The 22,609-nt window shown below is 48.0% G+C and overlaps 2 protein-coding genes across 2 annotated transcripts; both read left to right on the top strand.

Annotated features, from left to right (window-relative positions):
* Window positions 1–1,681: 1,681 nt before the first annotated feature.
* On the top strand, window positions 1,682–13,501 carry LOC142572198 (thialysine N-epsilon-acetyltransferase-like). The gene is made up of 5 exons (XM_075681139.1): window positions 1,682–2,039; window positions 6,397–6,445; window positions 7,238–7,306; window positions 7,751–7,938; window positions 10,887–13,501. Exons 1-5 carry the CDS (start codon window positions 1,965–1,967, stop codon window positions 11,100–11,102), a joined length of 597 nt encoding a protein of 198 aa, XP_075537254.1. The 5' UTR covers window positions 1,682–1,964; the 3' UTR covers window positions 11,103–13,501.
* Window positions 13,502–14,274: 773 nt separating this feature from the next.
* On the top strand, window positions 14,275–21,258 carry LOC142572197 (thialysine N-epsilon-acetyltransferase-like). Its single transcript, XM_075681138.1, has 5 exons — window positions 14,275–15,681; window positions 17,704–17,752; window positions 17,907–17,975; window positions 18,421–18,608; window positions 20,678–21,258. The coding sequence occupies exons 1-5, from the start codon at window positions 15,607–15,609 to the stop codon at window positions 20,894–20,896; spliced, it is 600 nt and encodes a 199-aa protein (XP_075537253.1). The 5' UTR covers window positions 14,275–15,606; the 3' UTR covers window positions 20,897–21,258.
* Window positions 21,259–22,609: the final 1,351 nt, after the last annotated feature.

Below are 22,609 nucleotides of genomic sequence, written 5' to 3'. Positions count from 1 at the left end.
TAAAAGAAAGGGAGAGACCCGAGTTTAGGATAAGCCACACGCACGTACGAGGCAAGGCGCAGCGCGTGTAAACAGTCGGGCTCTAATTTCTGTCACTTTCAGGTATACTGTAGAGGAGCTCGCGACCGCCTTCTCTGTCACGTGACAGCCTTCTGCTCCCAGTGAGGGACTGGCCAAGAAGCGCGCGGTGGGGAGGAAAAATTACAGTAATGTAAAAACGAGAACTTCAAGGTGAAAACTGATAACGAAGGAATAATCACGCGCAGTTCGGCATCACCTCGAATGTATACTGTATACAGCGTGCTCCGACACAGTGGCGGCAGTGTCACTGACCCATGCACCGACGGCAAGAGCAGAATTAGGCATCGTGCCTGACACTTACGCGCGGTTCGTGCGCCAGAAGAAATTTTACCGCGCACGGCAGTTCAACTCGTGGCTCTCACGCAGATCGAAAAATACGAATAAAAAGCTACGCAGATCCCACGCGCTGCGGGAATCGTGAAGTTACGCGAATCACTTCGCAGGTACACCTGGCTATGCATGTGGCGTCGATCTTGCGGCGCCACGCCTGCACCGGCTTTCCCGACTCTCGACGAGTTCGAGCAGGCGCTCGTTGCGGAGCTCGAACAAGCCGAGGGTCAGAACGAGCGCGGGCTGGCCCATGTGCTGGATCGTTGAGAACGTGTACACGCACCTGTTTCGATGCTTTCCATTTTTCCCGCACATTTCCATGTTTTCCATACGATTCTTATGGAAATGACGCAAAATTTATATGGAATCCACATAAGTTCCGCAACAACTATAGGAGAAGTATACACGGAAAACATTTCAAATTATGGGAATGACGCACGGAACGTTTCAGTACGGTGGTTTAATGAGCTTAAAACTAAAACCGAAGTTGAATATAGGTCGGTTAGTATCAGACGGACATTTCTTTAGAGCATAATGAAAATGAAGAAATAAATGGTCGAAAACGTAATCGAAAATGCGACTGTTCCCTCTGCACAAGTGGCAGCTACCCATTGTGGGTACGTGGTGGGGAATCGGCCAAGAATTGGGCGGTTTGCACAAAAAAGAAAACGTCCTTCACCGCTCCGCTTTTCCTTCTTCCTTTCTTTCACAACTTTAATTATTAATTTAATTTCCGACCATCCGTGGTTGCTTAGTGGCTTTGGTGTTGCGCTGCTAAGCGCGAGGTCGCGGGATCAAATGCCGACTACGGCGGCCGCATTTAGACGGAGGCGAAATGCGAAAAGAAGCTCGTTGCCCTTCCATTCTGTGGAGAAGTCTGACCAGTGAAGCTGTGTGTATGAGGGCCCCTTAATGGCGAACTACACCTCCACCGCGGGTCGGCTCGGCATTGCACTATCTTTGGGATCGGATCACGTATGGGGAGTGTTTAACGCTTGCGTCATCTCCGCTGCGGGTCGGCCCGACATTGCACTATATTCGAGATTTTTTTTGCTATACACGCGGACACGATAGTGGGAAAAGTAGTTCTTAACAGCTTCGCTGTAAAACACCGGTGTACTTAGATTTAGGTGCACATTAAAGAACCCCAGGTGGTAAAAATTGTAATCCGAAGTCCCCCATTCTGGCGTGCCTCATAATCAGATCGTGGTTTTGGTACGTAATACCCCATGCGATAATTTTTTTTATTACTACACGCGGCGGTTCGAAGCCTGTCCCCCACGGTGAGGTTGTGCAATTAAATAAGTTGTCGTCGTCATCGTCGTCGTCGTCGTCGTGGTCATCATCATCATCATCACCATCATCATCATTCTCGGTTCGCGTGCACCGACCCGTGCAGTCTCCGCGAGAGGTTCCCATCGCGCGAACGCCGCAGCACGGCCGCAGAGCAGGCTCGGACGATGTGAAGCCGCGATCGGACGGGGGAAATTCAGTCGCGTCAAAATTTCCGACAGACCGACGGAGAGCGAGTGCCTTCTGCGGCCGCTTCCAGCATGTCTAGCACAACGATAGGCGTCCACATCCGCAGGGCCCAGCCGACAGACTGCGACGCCCTCAAGAGACTGATGGTAAGTGCAAGGCGGCTCTCGCAGACAGCGCGCATGCGCAGCGAAAGTTGTGGGGCCCCGTTAGCCAACCAGTAAATCGAACCAGACTTCTCCACTGTTCGCCTCCGATCGTCGTCCGCCGCGTCGCCGACTGCATAGAACCTAGAGGGAAGGATTATATGTACAGTAGCGTGCAATGGGCAAGCCCTACTATCCTTTGTATAGAGCAGTCAACCAGCGCTCGTTACTGATCGGCTGACACGAGCCCTAGCATTCACTGCACTGCACGGAATTCGTCAGACGGAGTATATAGTCACTCAAGGCTGCGCTGCTTCTTTGTGCCTCTTCCTTGATGACTGTGCGTTGAGGACATAGACATCGCTGCGGTTTAAACGTAAGCTTAGCGAACTCATTCAACCATTGTCGATACTTTCTCACGCCATCGTGTTTCTCTCCTCATCTGTTCGATGATAGTGATCTAACGAAAGGAAAGACGATTCTAATCTTTTCGAAGACGCGAAGGAAGCGGAGGAGGAAGGCTCCCGGAGCTGAAAGAGATGAGAGTGCCGGCCGTCTTTCACGCCGGCGCTCGCGCCGCTGGAAACAAAACATGACGAATCGGTTTAAATGTATATATATACATACATATAGCCAGCTTACGGCTACAAATCTACTGGTTAGCGGCTCTGTTGTCTACTGAATTGTGCAATGAAACAACAAACGCTACCTAGATATGCTCACTATGAACAAATATACGCTTTCGAGCGCGCATCTTTCCTTAAATAAAGTGAATAGCTTTCTGGAAGCGTTCGGCCATATTTGGCTACATTGACAGTCATTGTACATGGCTCATTGTACAGACATGTCATTGACAGTCATTGTACATTGTACATGGGGAACAGGCGCCCTTCACCAACTGCATCACTGAAGTCGTTTATTAAGCAAGATAAGGTATACGTTCGCAGGCGCGTCCTAATAAATGACGCCACCGAAAGCGCCACCAAGCTCCGGCGCTTTCGAAGCAGCCGACGCGGCCGCTGTGTCCACGTGATCCCTCATACCACGTCACGCCGACGGCGGCGCCAGTAGTTCCAGTGGTGGAGCTCGCCCCCATTCTGTTGGGGGCGAGCTGTGATATTTTTCTCTGTAGCTCCGTTTTGGCATAGGATCCTTGACTGATTTGGTGACTGGTTCTACCAAATTTAAGATATAGAGCTTTCTTTACTGATAAAGGATTGACTACATACTGACTTTCTTACACTTATCAAGCGAAAAGCTTTCTTTGACAGTTCCGCCCGGTTACGGATAGTGGTCGAATTGACTTTACAAATGACACTTGCATACAAAGGACATCTGCACTCGCGCACCTGAGTTGCGGGTGTAACAATCGACCTGTCAAGTGTGAGAAACATTCATGCGTACGTTTCCATGACATGATGAATTGCCTCGTCCCAGAAAAGGCTGTTAGGATCGAGCTGTCAAGTGTGAGGAACGTTCAGGCGTGCATTCCGTTGACGAGATAATTTGCCCCTCTTCCCCGAAAAAGCGTCACCCCTTTACGACCTGAGCAGACACAGAGGGAAGGACGAAGAGCAGAAAACCCGAAGGGCGAGAGCTCGTCGACTGCCGAACCTGACGAAAGCACCGATACTTCCACAGGCTCCCCAAGACATCGACGACCACAAGACCGCAAAGGGCTTTAAGGCCGTCCTGGCCCCCGTGTTGTTCAGAACCGCTCGAGACTCCGATAAGAGTCACAACCATGTACCAGTGAAGTGAACACATTCTTTTCTAATTTTTTTTTTCATCATGACGGTGCCCGCGTTCGTCGTCGCTTCCTAATTATTGCGGTGAAGACCCACTTCGCCCGGTCGAGATTGTATCACGGGGCGCGTCTCCGTGTGTCAATCAACTGTTCGAACTCTTTGAGATGCACGTGCTGTTGCGCGGGAGCTCTGTGGCGTCAGAAGGTTTATATCCTGTGATGCAGCGCCTAAAACCCCCTGATAATTTGAAAGCGGCGACACTCTCCTCCCCGCGGCGCTTTCCTCCTCGATTCTCCTCGCGCGCCGGCTGCACGCGCTGCGCACGGGACGCTTTTTCTCCTTGGCTCCCGCAGACGGGGCGCACACACGTGCGAGGCGATGGAGTCCCAGCAGAATATTCGGCATACTGAGAGCAACCCTATTTTTATGCAACGTACGAATTGTCGCAGCAGAAACGCTTATGAGCAGGCCGGAAGAATAAAAATAAAAATGAAGCGTTGGTGGATGCTTTGATACGAGCGATAAGAAAGACGCCTCACCTCGCAAACAACACTGTTTTTTTGTCGGTACAACGTTCTCTCGGCCAATGTTGAGTAGCCATTGCTTCTTGCGCAAGCCGTGTCACGCTTTCCTTGCGGTGCCGTAAAAAGTGCATAACCATATCCAGTTTTTTATCGCTGGATCGCTCGGTACCAAAAATATAATTCGTCGTTCGTCTCTCGGAAGTGCTATGAGCGACTAGCCAATAGCGCGAAGCCGCAACAGGAAGTACATCAGTCAAGTACTACCGGTTGTCGCACGGAACGAGCAAAGAGCCTAATTTTTATACGTGAAAAGATTAAAAAAAAAACTGCAAGACCTTCAGAAATAGTTTCTGCTGCTCTGCACAAAAAAAAAAAAACAACTTCGTTTAAGTTATTAGATCATGCGTGACGTTATTTTCGGTACCTATTTGCTGCCCTCGTACACAAGCCTGCAGAGTCGTAGCGCAAAGCCGTCGCTCGCATGGCGTACGACCGGTAGGCAACGAGTGGACGCGACAGCGATCTCAATCGCGTCGCTTGTCGTTTACATGGGGGTTATACTTAAAGTCACCAGGTACTATACTGGCGAAAAGTAGCGTAATTGGACGACAGACATGCACGTTCTGGCCCCAACTAAAATAGTACAGTTGGACGTCGCTAATACTTTACGCGCTAATGCGTTTTTCCGGCTATAACATTCACTTAGAACCCGCCCCTGTGGCGCTGACTGCAAGTTCAGCATGTTCACATGCTATTCGTTTTACAACATGCTAAGTCCTGCTCCTAGTGTGCCATGAAAATCGTGTTATAGCTTGGCAACAATTCTTTTTGCATATAAAGCTTTAGTGCAGAAAGAAAGGCATACGTTTGTCGGGAAACAGGCATCATCCCTATGACGCGATAACACCTTTGGCCTCGCCTACGCGGTGTGTATTTTGTTTGCTTGCTATTTTCTTCTGGCGCTGTGCAAAGTGCAAGCAACACATTTTCATGGTGACTGGGGTGAGATTGTCACGCGACTCCAGGAAAAAAAAAATGACAACTTCAAAAGCCACAAGAAGGGGCCTTTCTTGTGCCAATGCCATTAAACACATCGCAGAATTGCTGAGCTCGATTTTACCCACTTCGTGCTACTTGGCCCTGCGCCACTACGCCACACGACAATACAGTTAAAACTCGGATCTACCGAAACCCGATTTTACGAAGTTCCCGACCTAACGAAGAAATTTACTTTCCCGGCAGGTATACCCATTGGGTTCAATGTTATCATCACCCCGAATTATTGAAACGGGCATGGCCGAACTCGCTTTAACGAAGTTTTTCCTGAAATAAATAAGTAAAAAAGCGGTCATTTTCTTTTTCTAATTTTGACACAGACGTATTCTTCTTCGAAAGTGCGCTCTAAAGCTATCGCGTTAAAACATCTAGGCGCCATGGTCACATATCTATATTTATTTTGATAAGGCTGCACGCCGTGCCCATGCACGGAACAGCCGACTCAACACCGCCTCGGTAGGGTTAGCGGTGGTTGCTTTCGTTATTTTATGGTTTATGCGACAGATGACTGGATTAGCGGCAAATGCAATGCCGCGGTAGCCTTTGCGTGTCGCTACGTTGCAACTTAAGACTTATAAGGATCGAAAAATTCTTTTCTCGATTTTACGAACTTCCCGATTTAACGAAATAATTCGAGCGTGGCCATCACTTCGTTAAATAGAGTTTCAGCTGTATAGCTTTACGATTTATAGACAGATTAGTCAGTGCATTACACGCCACTATGGTTTGCTGATTCACTGACACATTGAATGATTGATCTTTGCGCTTCAATCCTGTGCATTCGCTTCGAGGAACGAAATGTCTGCCTTATTTTTTACCACTTGGTCAAGGTTCCTTGTGTTGAAAGCCCAGCGCATAGACGTTTTTGTATTCCGCCTGTATAGTTGTGTACGGGAAATCAAAGAGACGGCCTTGTGCTGAGCGGAAAAGTGACGCTCAAAGTGATATGAACGAGACAGGCGGGTGGGCCATCCGGTGTTAACCTGACACGGGTGATAGCGATAAATATTGTTTTATTTGTGCACTTTTCAGAAAAGTGCTGAGGAGTTCAACTTCAAGGACGATGCAGCCGCAATGGCAGGTAAGAACCATAGAGTTTCATGCAATAATTACTATAAGGAACTCTGGCGCTAGTGTCTGCGGGAGCTGCAATCGGGCCGGTTCAGCCAGCATGGTAATTATGGGAAGTACATGGACTTGCCTAAACTTCGTCCTTCTGGCTTTAAACGTCCCTTCGACTTTGTAAATTCGTCACTTTCAACAAAGTACTGTGTAATAAATATTTAAAGAAATGTTATTAAGATTGCTCGACGGCAGGATTCGAACACAGGACCTCTATAGAAGAGAAGCCGGATTTTAAAACCATTACGCCACGGACGCATGCAACCGACGCGAGCCATAGAACGCCCTTGTGAATTGCTCGCGGGTAAGTCAGCGTGTTGAGAAGCTTGTTGCGCTTCAATTTGACCACGTCGACATACATGAAACGCTGCAATTAGTAGGATTGCGTGTGTTCGCAGAGTGTCATTCTACACATAGAAAAGTATTGATTGCTCTGAAATTTAGGATTCTGAAGGCAGATAAAGCGTAATAAACGAAGTCGCAAGAATGTCTGAAGACACAAGCACGAATATCAGACAAATTCCTGTACTTCCCATCATTCCCATGGTGGCTGAACGATCGCAGCGCCAGAGTTCCCTCTAGTTATCATTGTATGAAAATCTGTGGTAAGAACGACCAATTTTCTCTCAAGTTTCGCCATAAAGAAAAGTAGTTTAATGTTTAGGTTACTGACTTGGTTAAATCCCAAGGCATGCTATATAGCACACCGCAGTACGCCCTCATTGCTATAAATCAAAGCGCAACTTCGCAGATCTCAAGAAAAATGCCTTTGGAGACTGGCCTCTCGTGAATATCCTGGTAGCCGAGGACAATAGCGGAGGTAAGCCCACAGCTGCTGTCGTCTTCGGGGTATACCATCGTCACAAATTGAATCACGAACGGAAAAGTTATGACGGACCTCGAGAGAACGTGCCTGAGGATTCGTGCATGAAACGTCGACCAGTTCTTACGCGTCCGTGAAGGCGATATAAGTTCGCCGCTATACACGATGCGCCAGAACGCCTCGTCCGAGGGAGAAAAGGCGGAAATTACATTCATTAGTTACAGCGGAACTAAGGACTTTGTGCGGGTCATGATGGGCCCGTAGGTTCTTAATTCCATTGCGGAACTCCAGCAGCACATCCCATACCGTTTATAAACTACCCACGCTTTAATGTGAATGCTTTAAGCTTCCTCACGGGTCGAAAGCACACGGACCAAGAAATGATGGTGCACCAGTCATGAAACAATGTCATCCACACTGCCCTTCGACGTTTGCACGCAGGCATCGCCGTGCCATGCCCTCCGCTGTGCGCCAGCCTGTTGCCGTCGCCTCCGCTGATTGGCTGCGCGCTGTACAGCCTCGTCTTCAGCACCTGGGGAGGCCGCAGCATGGTCCTCGATGGCTTGCACGTGGCACCCGCGTACCGAGGCAAGGGTGTCGGCTCGGCACTCCTCCGGGCCATCTTCAAGGTCAGCCTATATCGCCGTAATTATAAACGGTCTTCAAGGTAAATTTACTGCGATCATAATAGGAATTAAGGCTTACCTTATTGGGTGAGCATAATATAACGTAAGCGTACCTTGAGTGGACATGGCAAGACTACGTACAGAAAGTAAGATTTACGTGGCCACCTGCACAAAGCTGCTTTAGCCACCATATATGAATGAATGAATTTATTTCCATAAATATACAAGTTTATGGAGGATATAAGGAAAAAAGTACAAGAGAGAAACTTGACTAGTCCTTAAACCTTCTCGTGACAGCAGCAACAGAAACCAAACACAAGGCAAAAAAAGGAGGGTAATCGTGAAAGAACAAAACAAAAACAATAAACGTTCTTATACAATTAGTGTTCAAACAGCAAATAGCAATAGAAAAAATACATAACTCAATAAAAATAAAGCCTACTTATACAGAGATTAAAGGCTAATAGGCACCAAGGTAATTTATCAACTTGTTTTTACTGCAAGAAAAAACATCAATACCATCATTCATTAACTTATTTAATAATTGCGGTGAAGTGTATGCAAGCTTTTGTTTCGCATAGTTGGTACGTGGGTATGGCACAAACCAATATTCCGGAAATCTTGTAGCATAATAGCTTCTATTTCGCGTCAAGTTGGCTATAGACCTGGCGTGGTTAATGTTTTTCTGGCACTCCTTACCGTATGTTAATGCTAAGCGAAAAATTGAAGAGATCAGGAGCTTTAAGTATCTTTAGGGCTTTACATAACGAATTAGTTGGAAAGTAAAATGGCACATTGCACAGAACACGAACAGCTCTCTTTTGCAGACGAAAAATACGATTAATATTAGTGGCAGATGTTGTGCCCCAAACCAGGCAGCCGTAATTTAGGTGGCAAAGAAATAAAGAGGAATCTGTTTAATAGTGAAAAGAAGACCTGAAACTTGAGAAAGCTTGTTTGCTAAAAAATTAGTATGACAGTTCCAAGACATGTCATGATCAAAGAAAACACCTAAGGCTTTAATGGAATTCACAAGCATGATTTTTGAAGAGCCAAGTTTAATGTCGTCCTTCAGGAGAGCATTCTTATTCTTGGCATGAAACAAAATTGCTTTAGTTGTTGCTGTGTTGATTTTCAACCCATTTTCGACAGACCAAGTATAAAATTTTTTAAGCACACAATTCGCACCTGTCAGCAGTGTTACAGCATTACTTGAGGAAAACAACGCCGTTGCATCATCAGCATATAAAATAAACTTGGTGTTGAAATCTATATTAACAATATCATCAATAAAGATATTAAAGAGAAGAGGGCCTAAGATGCTACCCTGCGGAACGCCAATATGTACTGGTCTAACTTGGGATGAAATCTTATTAATTTGCACAAATTGGCATCTATGACACAGATATGACCTAACCAAGTCTAAAGCGATGCCACGAATACCATAGCGATTCATTTTATGTAACAGAACCTCGTGGTTAATACAATCAAAGGCCTTGCCAAATTCTATAAAAATGCCTAGATTAAGAAGGCCTTTATCAAAATTACCTAAAATGAATTCTTTGTGCTGAAGCAGGGCAAGTTGAATAGACCTATTTTTGCGAAAGGCAAACTGACAATCGGTTAAAAAGTTTTTGCTTTCGAGGAAATCAAAAATGCGTTGAAAAATTTTTTCTAAACCTTTTGAAAATACGGGGAGAATAGAAATTGGTCTACAATTTGTCAACAATTTCCTATCTCCTTTCTTGAATAAAGCCAAAACTTTTGCCGTTTGCATCTGACGTGGGAATACACCGGAAGAAAGGCAGAGACTGTAGACGTGCATTAATACAGGCGCAATTAAATCTAAGACGTATTTCACAGGTTTAATCTGAATATCATTGGCATCACAAACGCTGCTGTTATTGAGTTCACTGAACTTGCATATTATTTCAGATACGTTCGTTGGACGCAAAAAAAAAAAAAAAACTGAATCGGAGCAATCAACGGATAAGCAACGACTAGCATTCATGTTGATAGGTGCACTTGCAACGCTGGTAAAGTAATTGTTAAACGTGTCAGGCAGAAACACGTCTGGAACTACATTGCCATTTTCCAAAATACCTGTTGGAGGCTGATAATCAGGCACACGATTCAACAAAACGTTGGCCCGCTTCCAGAATTTTCGACTGTCATTCTAGCAGGATTGAAAGTACTCGAGATGATAGCGGTCTTTAGCGCGGCGCAGCTCGTTTGTTAATTGGTTCCGAAATGATTTAAAAACCTGCAGGTCTTGTGGATTCCAGGTTTTAAAGAACTTATTATATAATTTTATTTTAACCTTGATGTTACACAGCAATTCTGTCGTGATCCAGGGTTTGCGGATTTTCCGAGAACGCGAATTAAGGCTTGGTACGAAGTGGGAAATGTTTTTTATAGCAAGCCCGAAAAGTGTGCAAGAATGTTTCATAGACAGCATCTGCATTATCCGCAGCAAAAACATCCCCCCAGTTAATCCGCCGTATTTCATTTCGGAACTGTGCAAGCTGGTGCATTGTAATTGGTTGATAAGTGAAGTTACACTTGTTTTCTCTTTTATTATTACGGATGAGACTTAGGAAGATGGGCATGTCGATGGGCTTAGGATGGACATGACGCGATCATTGGCATCTCTACACAAGAAAGTTGATGCAGATGCCCCGGAGGTATATCGTGAGTGTGGAGTCAAGAGCCGGGTCCATTTCACCTATACAAACTTATTATTGCGAAACCAAGATTCATTTGTTATATTTAAGGAGGCGGGAGGCGGAGGAGGGGCGACCCTCAGTGCTGTGCCCACTTTTCATCGGAGTGTTCCCCCCCCTCTCCCCCCCTACACTGAAACCTGTTGTGGACACTCGGGGCTCCCCCTCTGGTCTCCCTGTTGCGCAGCCCCCCCGAGTTGATGCCGCCGTCCTCTTCCCATTGCGCAGGAAGCGGCTCAGAACAAGTGCAACGAGCTCACCTGTCACGCGCTGACCAAGAGCGACGCGTTCATCAACCTGATGCGTAGGCACGGCGGCATGGACCAGGAGCGGGAGAAAGGGTGGCACCTCTTCGAGATGGACGGGCGCGCCGTCACCCTGCTCACCCTGGAGCAGCCGTGGACGCCGCTCAAACCCGGCGCCAGCACGAGCAAGCAGTCGTGACCGCGGTTGCATGCCTGTGTCGCCCGGCGCGCTTTCTCCTGTTCTGTGGCGGCTCGCGAAAGCGCGCCAGACACAAGTTCGCCTGCGGCGCGCTATGTCCTCATGGGCGGTGCCTAGGTGACCGGGTGACGATCGCAGGCTGCCGAAGGCTTCCGAAAGGCTGCAGCGTTTGCCGACAGCCTGTTACCCCGTTAGCATTTGCATTCGATGTCGAAATGTGAAACTGCACGAGCGCGGCTTAGAAAAATCGGAAGGAAGTGAAACGGATAGGGAATAATAAAGAGGGGACCTGCGAAAACTAATAGTTGGCTTGAGGCCGCGAACCGCGGCACGTTTCATGTCATTTTGGCCAACATATAACCGAGACGGTTTATTTATAAATAGCGATGCGAAGATCATAAACAAATTTGAAATTTCGGCAGCATGTTACACTCCTGTAATACGTGAAGGCGAAAGCCTGCTGCGCACTTGGTAATGCATTAACTTATATGATCGGAAGGGTCAGACTTCCTGCAAGGCGTAACGAGCCGCAGTGTGAAGCACACGTGTGGCAAGCGGTTGCCTGCGCGAGCTTCGGCCTCCTCTCTGCGCTGCCGCCTCGCATCGTCGTGTTGCTTGCTGCTTTCGCAGTTCGGCTTCTTCGGCTCGTTTTCGATACTCAGATGCGGCTTCGCGCGCTCGCATTGCGGTATCAGACTCGCGCCAACGACGTTTCTCTTCGACTTTACGTTACGTCCTCTCTGCAGGGGAAGGCAGCACTCACGGTCGAACGCCTGGCTCGCGCCGCTTCGTACGTCACACCTCGTTTCCCGCTTGGCGAGCATCCTCGGCCGAAGCGTAGTTCCGAGGGGGTATGCAATGCATCGTCGATGGTTCGGATGCTTGTTTTGAGCTAGTTTTTTTTTTAAACGTATGCTGTTCTGTGTGTTGCAATGTATGGGTAATTTCAGTGAATGTATGATCCATTGCACTTTTGCCTGCTTACGGGGTACGAGTCATTGCTAATCATAACTTTTGTACCACTCAGCAAGACGCCGCCTTAAGGGGGTATTAGCCATTGCAACGAGCCACCTAATGCTTTCGCCTTAATAAACGGGCGATGTGACAACGAATTCAAGAGCTAAATGCAAGAAAATTGAGAACCACAATGCGTTTTTGCTGGCGACCTGGCGAAGAGCTATCAGCGACATACGTCCACAGCGGCTTCACCGGTCAATATTAGAAATTTGGGTACAAAGTGTAACTTTAGGCGTAGAAATAGCGAATGAAATCCAGTCCTGCATTGTATTAATACGCAATCGATTTCTGATTTACTATGACGCCACACAGGGTTTTTTTTTTCTAGAGCAGATTTGTTCTTAATGGGCACCGGGCATTAAGTGTTACTCAGCCCGTTCAGGTGGATTATCAGAAGAGGTGGATATTAAATAAGTAATGTGACATGCGAAATGATGTGACAAAATGAAACCGCGGCAGCGATGGCAATCTGATGGATGCACCAGTGAAAATGTTAAACGCAGTGCAAATCGCCCTATGGTTGCGGCGAAACTGTACAGCTCCAAACGACAATACCAGAGGGTCATACCCAGAAAAACTGGCGGCGCATCCATCCATGGATATGATTGGAGACGCTAATGTGGCGCATCCTATCTTATAATGTGTAATTGGTTTGATTTATGTGTTACGATGATTACTATGAAGAGCGGCACACACTTAGTGGCACAGTAGGAAGCGAGATCTTTCGGTCGAGTGGGCCACTAGAGCCAAGACTGCACACGGCTACCGGAAAATTCTTACGATGACTGTTGACGGTAAGGCGTGGTTAGCATTGAATCAATATAGCGACACAACGTATTGCGACCATCGAAACGAATTGGGTATGAGGCTTGCACTGCAGCAGGACTCTTCTTTCGCGCTTCGGTAAGAACACGCCGCGCCATCTAGCGCTGCCGCCACGAAGCCTGCGCGTGGCCTCTGAAATTCGTTGCGCGCCGGTACGTGCGAACGCTGAGAAACGCGTAATGCAGCAAACGGGCTCCCTCTGTCGTGCTTCATTCACCCAGAGCAACTTCACAAGGGCCGCCCGCTCGACCATATTAGGTTGAGGAGTTTCAGAGTTTCTTCCAAAAGTAAACCATGTCACATGGGAATGTAAACACAATAAATCATTCCACCAACACAATAACCCGAGTGCGGAGCAATGGGAGAGTCGGCTTACCAGCTGCGAGCTCACGGCCCAAAGGGCCTTAGTGCAGCACGCTAGTCAGGTAGCTAGGCTCAGTGGAGCCCTGGAATAGGGGCCCACCCTTGCTGGAAGAGGCTCCAAGTCGCCGGCGCCCAAGACGACCGAGACCTCGAGACGCTAAATCCTTGAAGGAACCAAAATAAAGTTTCTCTCTCTCTCTCTCTCTCTCCAAAAGTAAATGGTTGGACAATTCCATTGATCCTGAAAGCGACTATTTTTGAAAGAAATTAGCTGCCTTTTTTCTTCCTAAAAGAAGTTGTCTTCATTTGGAAGCTATATTATTTTTAACTTTCGTTTTGGCGGATGTGGTCTCCCACCGTACTTTCACGACATTCCAGATATATATACCATAGTGGTATAGCCTCTCGAGTCAGTGGCACATATTCACTCTAGGAGATTGGCCAAAAATCGGGTAGCATTAAGTACGAAAGTAGAGTATATAGTTCAATGCAAAAGAAGATAAACCGCCGAGCTGCTGAGCACGAGGTCGTGCGTTCTATTCCCAGCCGCATTTCGATAGAGATGTAATGAAAAAAAAAAAAACACACACACACACACGCTCCTGTGCCGTGCCGTGCGCACGTTATGGTTAAAATTGATCCGGAGCCCCGTTCCCCATGGCTCGCTTTTCGCCCTTAGTGCGGTTTTGGGATGCTGAACTCCGTGCAGTAACTTCTATGCGGCGCCTCTCGCCAGCCCCTGGGTCCATTACAGGCAAACGCAACTATGTACAGCAAATACAGAGGCTATAAGGAAGAGAGAAAATATTAAGGAGACGCAGACAAAATGCTAGATAAATAATAGATTACTTGATTAGCTCGAACAGTCTATACTGTTTGTCGCCAACCCGTTTCGAAAGGGATGTCAATAGATCATCATCATTATCATCAAACTAAGCTTCGGGTGCCACGAAAAAAAAAAAGAAAAAAAAACGCACCTTGGTTACGACAGTGCAAGGGCAACGTGTACTTCGAAGCTTTCATTCCTAAAACATGTCAAGACGGGAATCGCATTCCTGCCTCAGCTGTGTCACTGATCACGGCGCGTTCAAGTCTGCTGTCTGTGACCATGAACCGCTTTGTTATGTTATCGGTTATTTCGCTTTATTTCCACTCCTCTCCGCAACGCCTGTGCGGCCCTGAGAGTAAATAAATGAAAGGAAATGAAAAAAATTGGAGGACGCTTAAGCTTCGCCTGCAAGAGTGGAACGCGATAGCGTTATCGCACCCCGTTCGCACCGCCTACTCAAACGATCTACGCGGGCCAAACGTCGCGACCGGCACGGACAGCCAGGCCGCGACGCGCCATGAAGGCGGACGCGATCATGGGGCGAGTGGTGCGCCACGTGTCGGCGCAGCGCCGTACATTGCGAGGAGGGGGTCTTCTGTGTTTGCCGCAAGATGGCTCTGCGTGTGCGCAGAGCGCAGAAGAAATGTAGCGGAAACGTACTTCGCTACTCGTGAAAGTGCGACTTCTGTAATTTACATGGTGATAATTACCGATATACACCGTAGTATAACTTTCTACGGCACGTTTCTAAGGCAACAGCGCATTCACTAAGGTGACTTTGTCCCGCTTTGAACGATCGAACTCGTGGCTGAGTGGTAGCGTCTCCGTCTCACACTCCGGAGACCCTCGCTCGATTCCCACCAGCCCATCTTGCAAGATGTTCTTTATTTATGCCTTCCGGGATTTATCGCTCACGGTCCACACCGCTGACGCCGACACCGACGACACCGGCTTTTCTGCGACACGAGCTCCTTAACGCTGTCGCGTTAACTCATCGTGGGAGAAAACTACGGCCCGTGACACGGTCGGAGCTGTCGTGTGCGCACTCGGAACGCCCTGCTGTCAGAGCTGGCCCGGCTTCGCGAGAAGATTAAATCTTGGATACCAATGTGGTCTCGGTGTCCGACTTCCCAACAAATTTAATTACCTAGAGGATTGAAACCGAAGTTGAGTATAAGGTTGGCAGAATCAAACGGAGGGAAAAAAAATGTTGAGTATACGTAATTCACTTGCAGAGATAAATCGTCGAAAAGGACGCAGTGGACGTGCTTCGACGTCACAGTTTTTTCTTCTTCCTCATTCTCGGTCCGCGTGTGCACCGACTCGCGCACTCGCCGCGAGAGGTTACCATCGCGCGAACATCGCAGAGCAGGCTCGGGCGATGTGAAGCCGCGATCGGACGGGGGAAATTCAGTCGCGTCGAAATTCCCGACAGGCCGACGGAGAGTGCCCCCTGCGGCCGCCTCCAGCATGTCTAGCACAACGATAAGCGTCCACATACGTAGGGCCCGGCCGACAGACTGCGACGCCCTCAAGAGATTGCTGGTAAGTGCAAGGCGGGCTATCGCAGACGGCGCGCATGTGCACGAAGGGTGTGGGACGCGTTAGCCAACTAGAAGATACAGCCAGACTTCTCCACTGTTAACCTCTGATCGTCCTCCGCCGCGTCGCCGACTGAATAGAACGTAGACGGAAGGATTATACAGGGTGTCCCAGCTAACTTTGGATATGCGAATGCCACGTAGCTGGACAGAACCAAGGTAACGTTGTTTGCCGTCGCTTGGAACTACTCAAATCATTTTTTATTATGCCTAATTGACTAATTAGTCTTAATTAATCAACTTCTCAAATATTACACTTAGATGAAAAGAGTCATTGAGAAAATTGCAGAGCGACATGAAACACTTCCGATACAGCTTTCTGTTGCTCAATACGTGCTACATAAAAGTGTTTTTCCGGGGGTGAAAGAAGCCCGCAAATGCGCGCAAAATTACCGCGCAACTGGCCGCTCGAGGCTTTGTGCCTCTTCCCTGATGAGTGCGTGTTGAGGACATAAGCACCGCTGCCGTTGAAGCGGAAGCTAAGCACACTCATTCAACAGTTTCTGATGCTTTCCCACGCCATCGTGTTGCATCATTTTGGAACGACCATGGGTGTTTCGTGTTACACCCTCTGTAGAAGTATCGCGCTTAATAATTTTTCCCGTTGTGTTTCTATGAGGCATTTTTTTTCGGGCGCCCTTATTATCTCCGTATGTGACATGCACAGAATCAATTTTGTGTGGACGACTGAGATATGCGACACAGACACTGTGGGAATTTCGACTTTAATAACCCAAGAACAGGACGGGATCAAGGATATAGAGAATAGACAACACTGATGTTTTCTTTCTTTTTTTCTTGAAGACAAAGACCATATAGTCTGTCGCACGGAAGACAACCGGAAAAATAATATCAAGCTTAAAGCCACGAAGTACATATACCGACATAAAGAAGCATATTAAGACGACAGGTATGGGTTGCTGCCCAACTGAAGTAAAACATTCGGGACGTCGCTAATGCGTTTTCCCGGCTGAACGTTCGCCCTCGCGACGCTGCCAGCCAGTTCAGCACGTTCACATGTTATTCGTTTTACGACATACTACGTCCTGTTTCTGATGTGCCATGCATTGCATTATAGCTTGACAACGATTCCTCTTGCATTTCGTGCAAAAGAAAGGCTACGTTTGTCGGGAAACAGGCATCACGACGTGATAACACGTTTGTTCTCGCCTATGCAGTGTGTATTCTGCGTGCAAAGTTCAAGCAACGCATTTTCATGGTGACGGGCGTGCAATTATCACGCGACTCCAGGGGACAAAGATATTCTAAAAACGAACAAGAAACCGTGACAAATTTAAAAGCGGCAAGGAGTCTCTCATTTACCAGATGTCATCTATACACACCGCAGGTGCCCGCGTGTCTTCCAGAAAGTTGTACACAATTCGCCTCGCACGTGCAATCAGATTATACAAGCTTCGGTGACAACGGGACCATTGATAACATACCAGAAACGTCTGATACATGCGGGCGCGTCCAGCGCTGAGCGATAACATTTGTTAGACGGTGAAAATTGCTCACCCGAAAAAGATACAGTCCAACGTATCAATATATACTAGGCTAATTCATTGACTAATCCGTCACTACGTCGCACGACATAAGGTTTGCCGAGTCATTGACAGACATGAATTATCGATCTTTGCACCACGAATCTGGGCATTCGCTGCGAGAAACGAAATGTCTGGTTTATTTTTTTTACCACTTGATATTCCGTGAGTCGAAAGCCCAGCGCATAGACGGTTTTTCTTTCTTTCTTTCTTTCTTTCTTTCTTTCTTTCTTTCTTTCTTTCTTTCTTTTGTATTGCGCCTGTATACTTGAGAGTACGCACAATACAGACCTTGTGCTTAGGAGAAAAGTGATCACTGTTAGGTAAAAGTGATACGAACGAGACAGGCGGGTGGGCATTCATCCGAGGATAAGTTGATACGGGTGATAGCGAGGAATATTATTTTATTTGTACATTTTCAGAAAGGCGCTCAGGAATTCGACTTCAACGACGATACAACCGCAATGGGAGGTGAGAACGAGCAATGCGCAATCGATTTAGCAATAGAGAAAAGTAGTTCTGTGCTTCAGACTATACTAACTTGGTTAAATCCCATAGAAAGACTGCATGCTAGCGCAGCGCAGTATACGCCCTTCTCGCTCTTGATGAATGCACAACTTCGCAGATCTCAAGGAAAATGCCTTTGGAGACTGGCCTCTGGTGAATATCCTGGTGGCTGAGGACAGTAGCGGAGGTAAGTCAAGGCAGAAAGTTGGGCTAGTTGGTAACGAGCATAATAAGCTTATTATGCGGAGGTGAGCCCACAGCTACTGTCGTCTCCGGGGTACCATCGCCACAAATTGAATCGCGAACGGGAAAGTTGTGACAGATCTTGAGAAAGCATGCGTGAAACTTGGACCAGTTCTTACGTGTCCTTGAAGGCGATTTCAGTTCACCGCTATTGTACTAGAACACATCGTCCGAGGGACGGAAAGCGGAAATTACACTATAGTTCCAACGGAACTATAAGAGGACCTTGTACGGGGCACGGTGGGCCCGTACTAGGCCCTCAATTCCGTTGCTGGGCCACAGTGGCACATCCCATGCCGTTTGTAAACTACACCGGTTTTAATGTGAATGCTTTAAGCTTCCTCACAGTCCCAGGGTCATCCATATTGCCCTCCGACGTTTGCACGCAGGCTTCGGCGTGCCATGCCCTCCGCTGTGCGCCGGCCTGTTGCCGTCGCCTCCGCTGATTGGCTGCGCGCTGTACAGCCTCGTCTTCAGCACCTGGGGAGGCCGCAGCATGGTCCTCGATGGCTTGCACGTGGCACCCGCGTACCGAGGCAAGGGTGTCGGCTCGGTACTCCTCAGGGCTGTCTTCAAGGTCAGCCTATATCGCCACAAATATACGTGGTCTTCAAGATAAATTCACTGCGATAGTAATAGGAAGGCTTATCTTATTTAGTGAGCACGGTATACTGCTTTCAACGTAAACGTATACCTTGAGCGTACCTGACAAGATTACCTTGAATAGACGCACTGGAAAAAATTGTCTTCAATGCAAGCGTGCACCCACCCTAGAACACGTGGTTTGTATTAACGTGAGACTGCACTGTACATCGATTGAAGCCCTGGATATGGCATGATACAAAGCCGGCATAACGTAGAACTATTCCAATCTCCAATCTGCTTTTATTCCAAATCGGCCATTAGCCCTCCCTGATAGATCAAGATGGCTCGGGCTCTGCCTATATGGGAGCGCGCCACGCCCATATGGGCAGAGCCTGAGCCATTTTGACCTATCAGGGAGGGCCAATTCGGAATACAGACAGATTGGAATAATTTTACGCTATAACGGTTTAAGTTTGCCTTGAGTAAACGATTTACTTCCAGATATGCATGCCTTCAGCGTAAGTGTGCCTTGAGCGCACATGTGAGAATGTTCTAGTGAAGGGAAGCCTACCTATACCTCCAGTGTGCGCGTATGTGGGAAAATAGTCATTCGAGCCGCTTCTCTCACCGCACGTCTCTAAACTCGTTGTACTTGACTGGCTCGCGATGTATGCACACAGCTGGATTTCAACACGCCGTGGAAATGCACCGGTGCGATTACTTATAGAAACTCAGATTTGCGTGGCCATCACACTGTAAAATAATTTATACCCTTAAAAGTGATAAAGAGTGTAAATGTGTCTATAACTCACACTTTTAGGGTGTCAGTTATATAAATCACATCCTAAGGGTGTGATTTATAAAACTAACACCTTTCTTTCACTTTCAAGGGTGTAAATTATTTTAAAGTGCAGCGCAAAGCTGTTTTAGTTACCACATGACGAGAGCATTGGCATCTCTACACAAGAGTGTCGAAGCATGCAGCTCCAGGAGTGCATTCCGAGTGTGAGGCAGAAACCGGGGCCCATTTCACCTACACAGGCCTTTTTATTGTGAAGCCAGGACTTAATTTGCTATATTACAGGGTGGGTGTTGCGTTCTCCAGGGTAGCGTATCCCACCGCTGCCGATCAGTTGTTGCGACGCCTGTTTCTTCAACCTCGACCGGCGTTAGTATTGGGTAGCGTGGCATTGTCGGCAGGCTGCAGGCGTACGGTAGACCATGGCGATCAGGCAGGGACGATACGATTTCTGGTGCGAAACTTGCACGGTTTATTCAATGGTTGTTGAAAGATGATAATGAAGTCTAAAAGTACATTGCGGAGCCCCTTTAAATAGGCTCACTAAAATCGTAGGCGGGGTCTTGTTCACGACAACATCACGTGATAGGCACTGAGTCTGGTTGTGGATGGGCGGCTCCCACTTTCGGTGAGCCTGTACGGGCCCGCCTCCGCAGGTGGCACTCAGCAGGTCATGTTTTAAGTCCTCGTCGTGGCTTTGCAGCTGTTCTCACTTTCGGTGAGCCTGTAGATCCGGGATCGGTGGCTTGATCCTTTCTTCTAGGCGACGTTGGTTCGCGGAAGTTCTCCTATAGAGCTTGACAGTTCGTGGAAAGGGTCCCTCTTTGAGTCGCACAGTTTGTGAAAAGGGTTCTCCCGCACGCACACAAAGGGGTCTGTGAACACTGCGGGGCGCCAGCGAGAACGGCAACCCCTCGAGACAACCATAGCAAATTAGGCGTCCATCCTTCGTTCCGCTTCGGCATGCACACACACGAAGGGGCCTCTAAACGCTGCGGGGCACCTGCCAGACCAGTCATCCACTCAAGACAACCATGGCAAATTAGGAATCCACCCTTCGTTCCGGTTAGCAGGGCCCTTCGAGCGTGCTTTTTCCCCGGGGTGTTACATGCCAACCGTAACAGTGGTCGGGCTTCATGTATGCGGGGGCATGCAGTGCCCCCCGCCCCCTCTTCTCCAATGAAATAAAACCTGTGAAGACAGTGGGCTCCCGGTTCCGAAACCCCCCGAGTTTATGTCGCCGTCGTCTTCTCTTTGCGCAGGAAGCGGCTCAAAACAAGTGCAACGAGCTCACCTGTCACGCACTGACCAAGAGCGACGCCTTCATCAACCTGATGCGTAGGCACGGCGGCATGGACCAGGAGCGGGAGAAAGGGTGGCACCTCTTCGAGATGGACGGGCGCGCCGTCACCCTGCTCACCCTGGAGCAGCCGTGGACGCCGCTCAAACCCGGCGCCAGCGCGAAGGAAGAGCCTTCGTGACCGAAGTGCACGCCTCTTCCGCCCGGCACGCTTGGCCCTGTTGTGGCACGGTCCGGGGAAAGCGCGAGCCTGAGCAAGTTCGCCTTCGCACGCACTGCATGCTCAACGGGGTGGCGGTCGCCTGCAGGCTGCCGATACAAAGCCGTCGAAGACGTCCGAAAAGCCACAACATCGACCGGCCCCTTGTGATCCCCGATTCGTATTTGATGTTGAAATTTGATAACGGCACGAGCCCGGCTTGGAAAAGTCGGAACGAAGTCAAACGAAAATGTTTGCATATTTTGGCCAACATACAACCGAGACGGTTCGTTCTTAAATATCGATGCAAATATATTACTGGTATTTGTGAACTAATAAATGGGTGATGATGTCACAAATGACGAATTCAAGAGCTAGTGCTGGTAGATCAGCTTATACACATTTTGTAGCTACAGCATGCCATATTTGCTTAATTTCATAAGAAAAAAAAATACCACAGCGCATTTTTGCTTGCGACCTGGCTTAAGCGCTGTCAGCGACATAAATGCTTCCACAGAGAACCACCGGTCACTATTTAGAGACACTAAAGGAAAATGTTAAGCCGAGCTAGACTGAAATATTAGGCTTCTGGTAATAACATATTTGTCATTCGTAGCGGAAACAGCGCTTTTGTAAGCTCTGTTTGTAATCTGAGTGGCGTCACCTGTTGTGGACTGATACATCTCCTGTCACGTCAGCACTGATTGATTTAGAGAGGACCGCAGAGAGCGCCATAGAGAGAGGTCACGTGGAGTTTACGCGTGCTCTCGCGCGGGTGGTCGAAAGCTCCAACTTGGGCGGAAACTTTATACGCAACATAGTGACACACTGGCACACATAAATCGATGATAGACTTCTAGACGAGTAATAATTGGATATAACTCGACTGAATATTTTATTTCAGTGTCCTTTTAAAATTTGGATACGCTTAACTTTAGGCACAGAAATAGCGAATGCGAATCCAGTCCTCTTTTTATTACTTTTTTTTAGATCATCGGCTTTATTATTATTTTTTTACGAATTTTAACAAACCAGGTGTTATGGTATTCAATGAAAACAGCGAACAGACATTGGCGATACAAGGCCAGGAAATACCTCGCGTAAAAGAATACAAATACCTTGGTATATGGATAAACGAAGGCAATAGATATGTGGAAACACGGGAAAAAATCACAGTAAAGGCGAAGAGGAATGCGACCATAATGAACCACAGAGCGCTATGGGGATACAATAGGTACGAGGTGCTCCTGTGTATGTGGAAAGATCGTATGGTTCCAGGACTTACTTTTGGAAATGCGATTGTTTGCTTGAAATCAGGGGTACCCTCAGGACTCGATGGCAACCAAAGGTCAGTGGGACGCCTCGCATTGGGCGCTCACGGGAAGACTACAAATGAAGCTGTGTAGTGTGATATGGGCTGGACAAGTTTTGAAGTGAGGGAAGCTCACAGTAAAATTAGTTAATAAGAACGAGTGAGGAGGAGGAAATAACTTTATCGAGTCCTGAGGAACCCCTCCCCACCCACTCTTGGTTTAGTGGTCGGCAGGGGTCACGGGCCGCACCCACGTTGGGACGGGAAGCCCGCGAGCCTCCGCCCTTTCGTGAGCCCTCTGGACGGCCCGGAGCTGGGTCTGGTGGTCGTCGCTTCGCAGGGCGTCCACCCAGTCTTCTTCTTTGCTGAACACGGTGCCGCTT

The sequence above is a fragment of the Dermacentor variabilis genome, chromosome 2, assembly GCF_050947875.1.
Source record: "Dermacentor variabilis isolate Ectoservices chromosome 2, ASM5094787v1, whole genome shotgun sequence".
NCBI classification, from domain to species: domain Eukaryota; kingdom Metazoa; phylum Arthropoda; class Arachnida; order Ixodida; family Ixodidae; genus Dermacentor; species Dermacentor variabilis.
The sequence above is the reverse complement of the archived record's forward strand: the minus strand, read 5'-3'. Positions and strand labels throughout refer to the sequence as shown.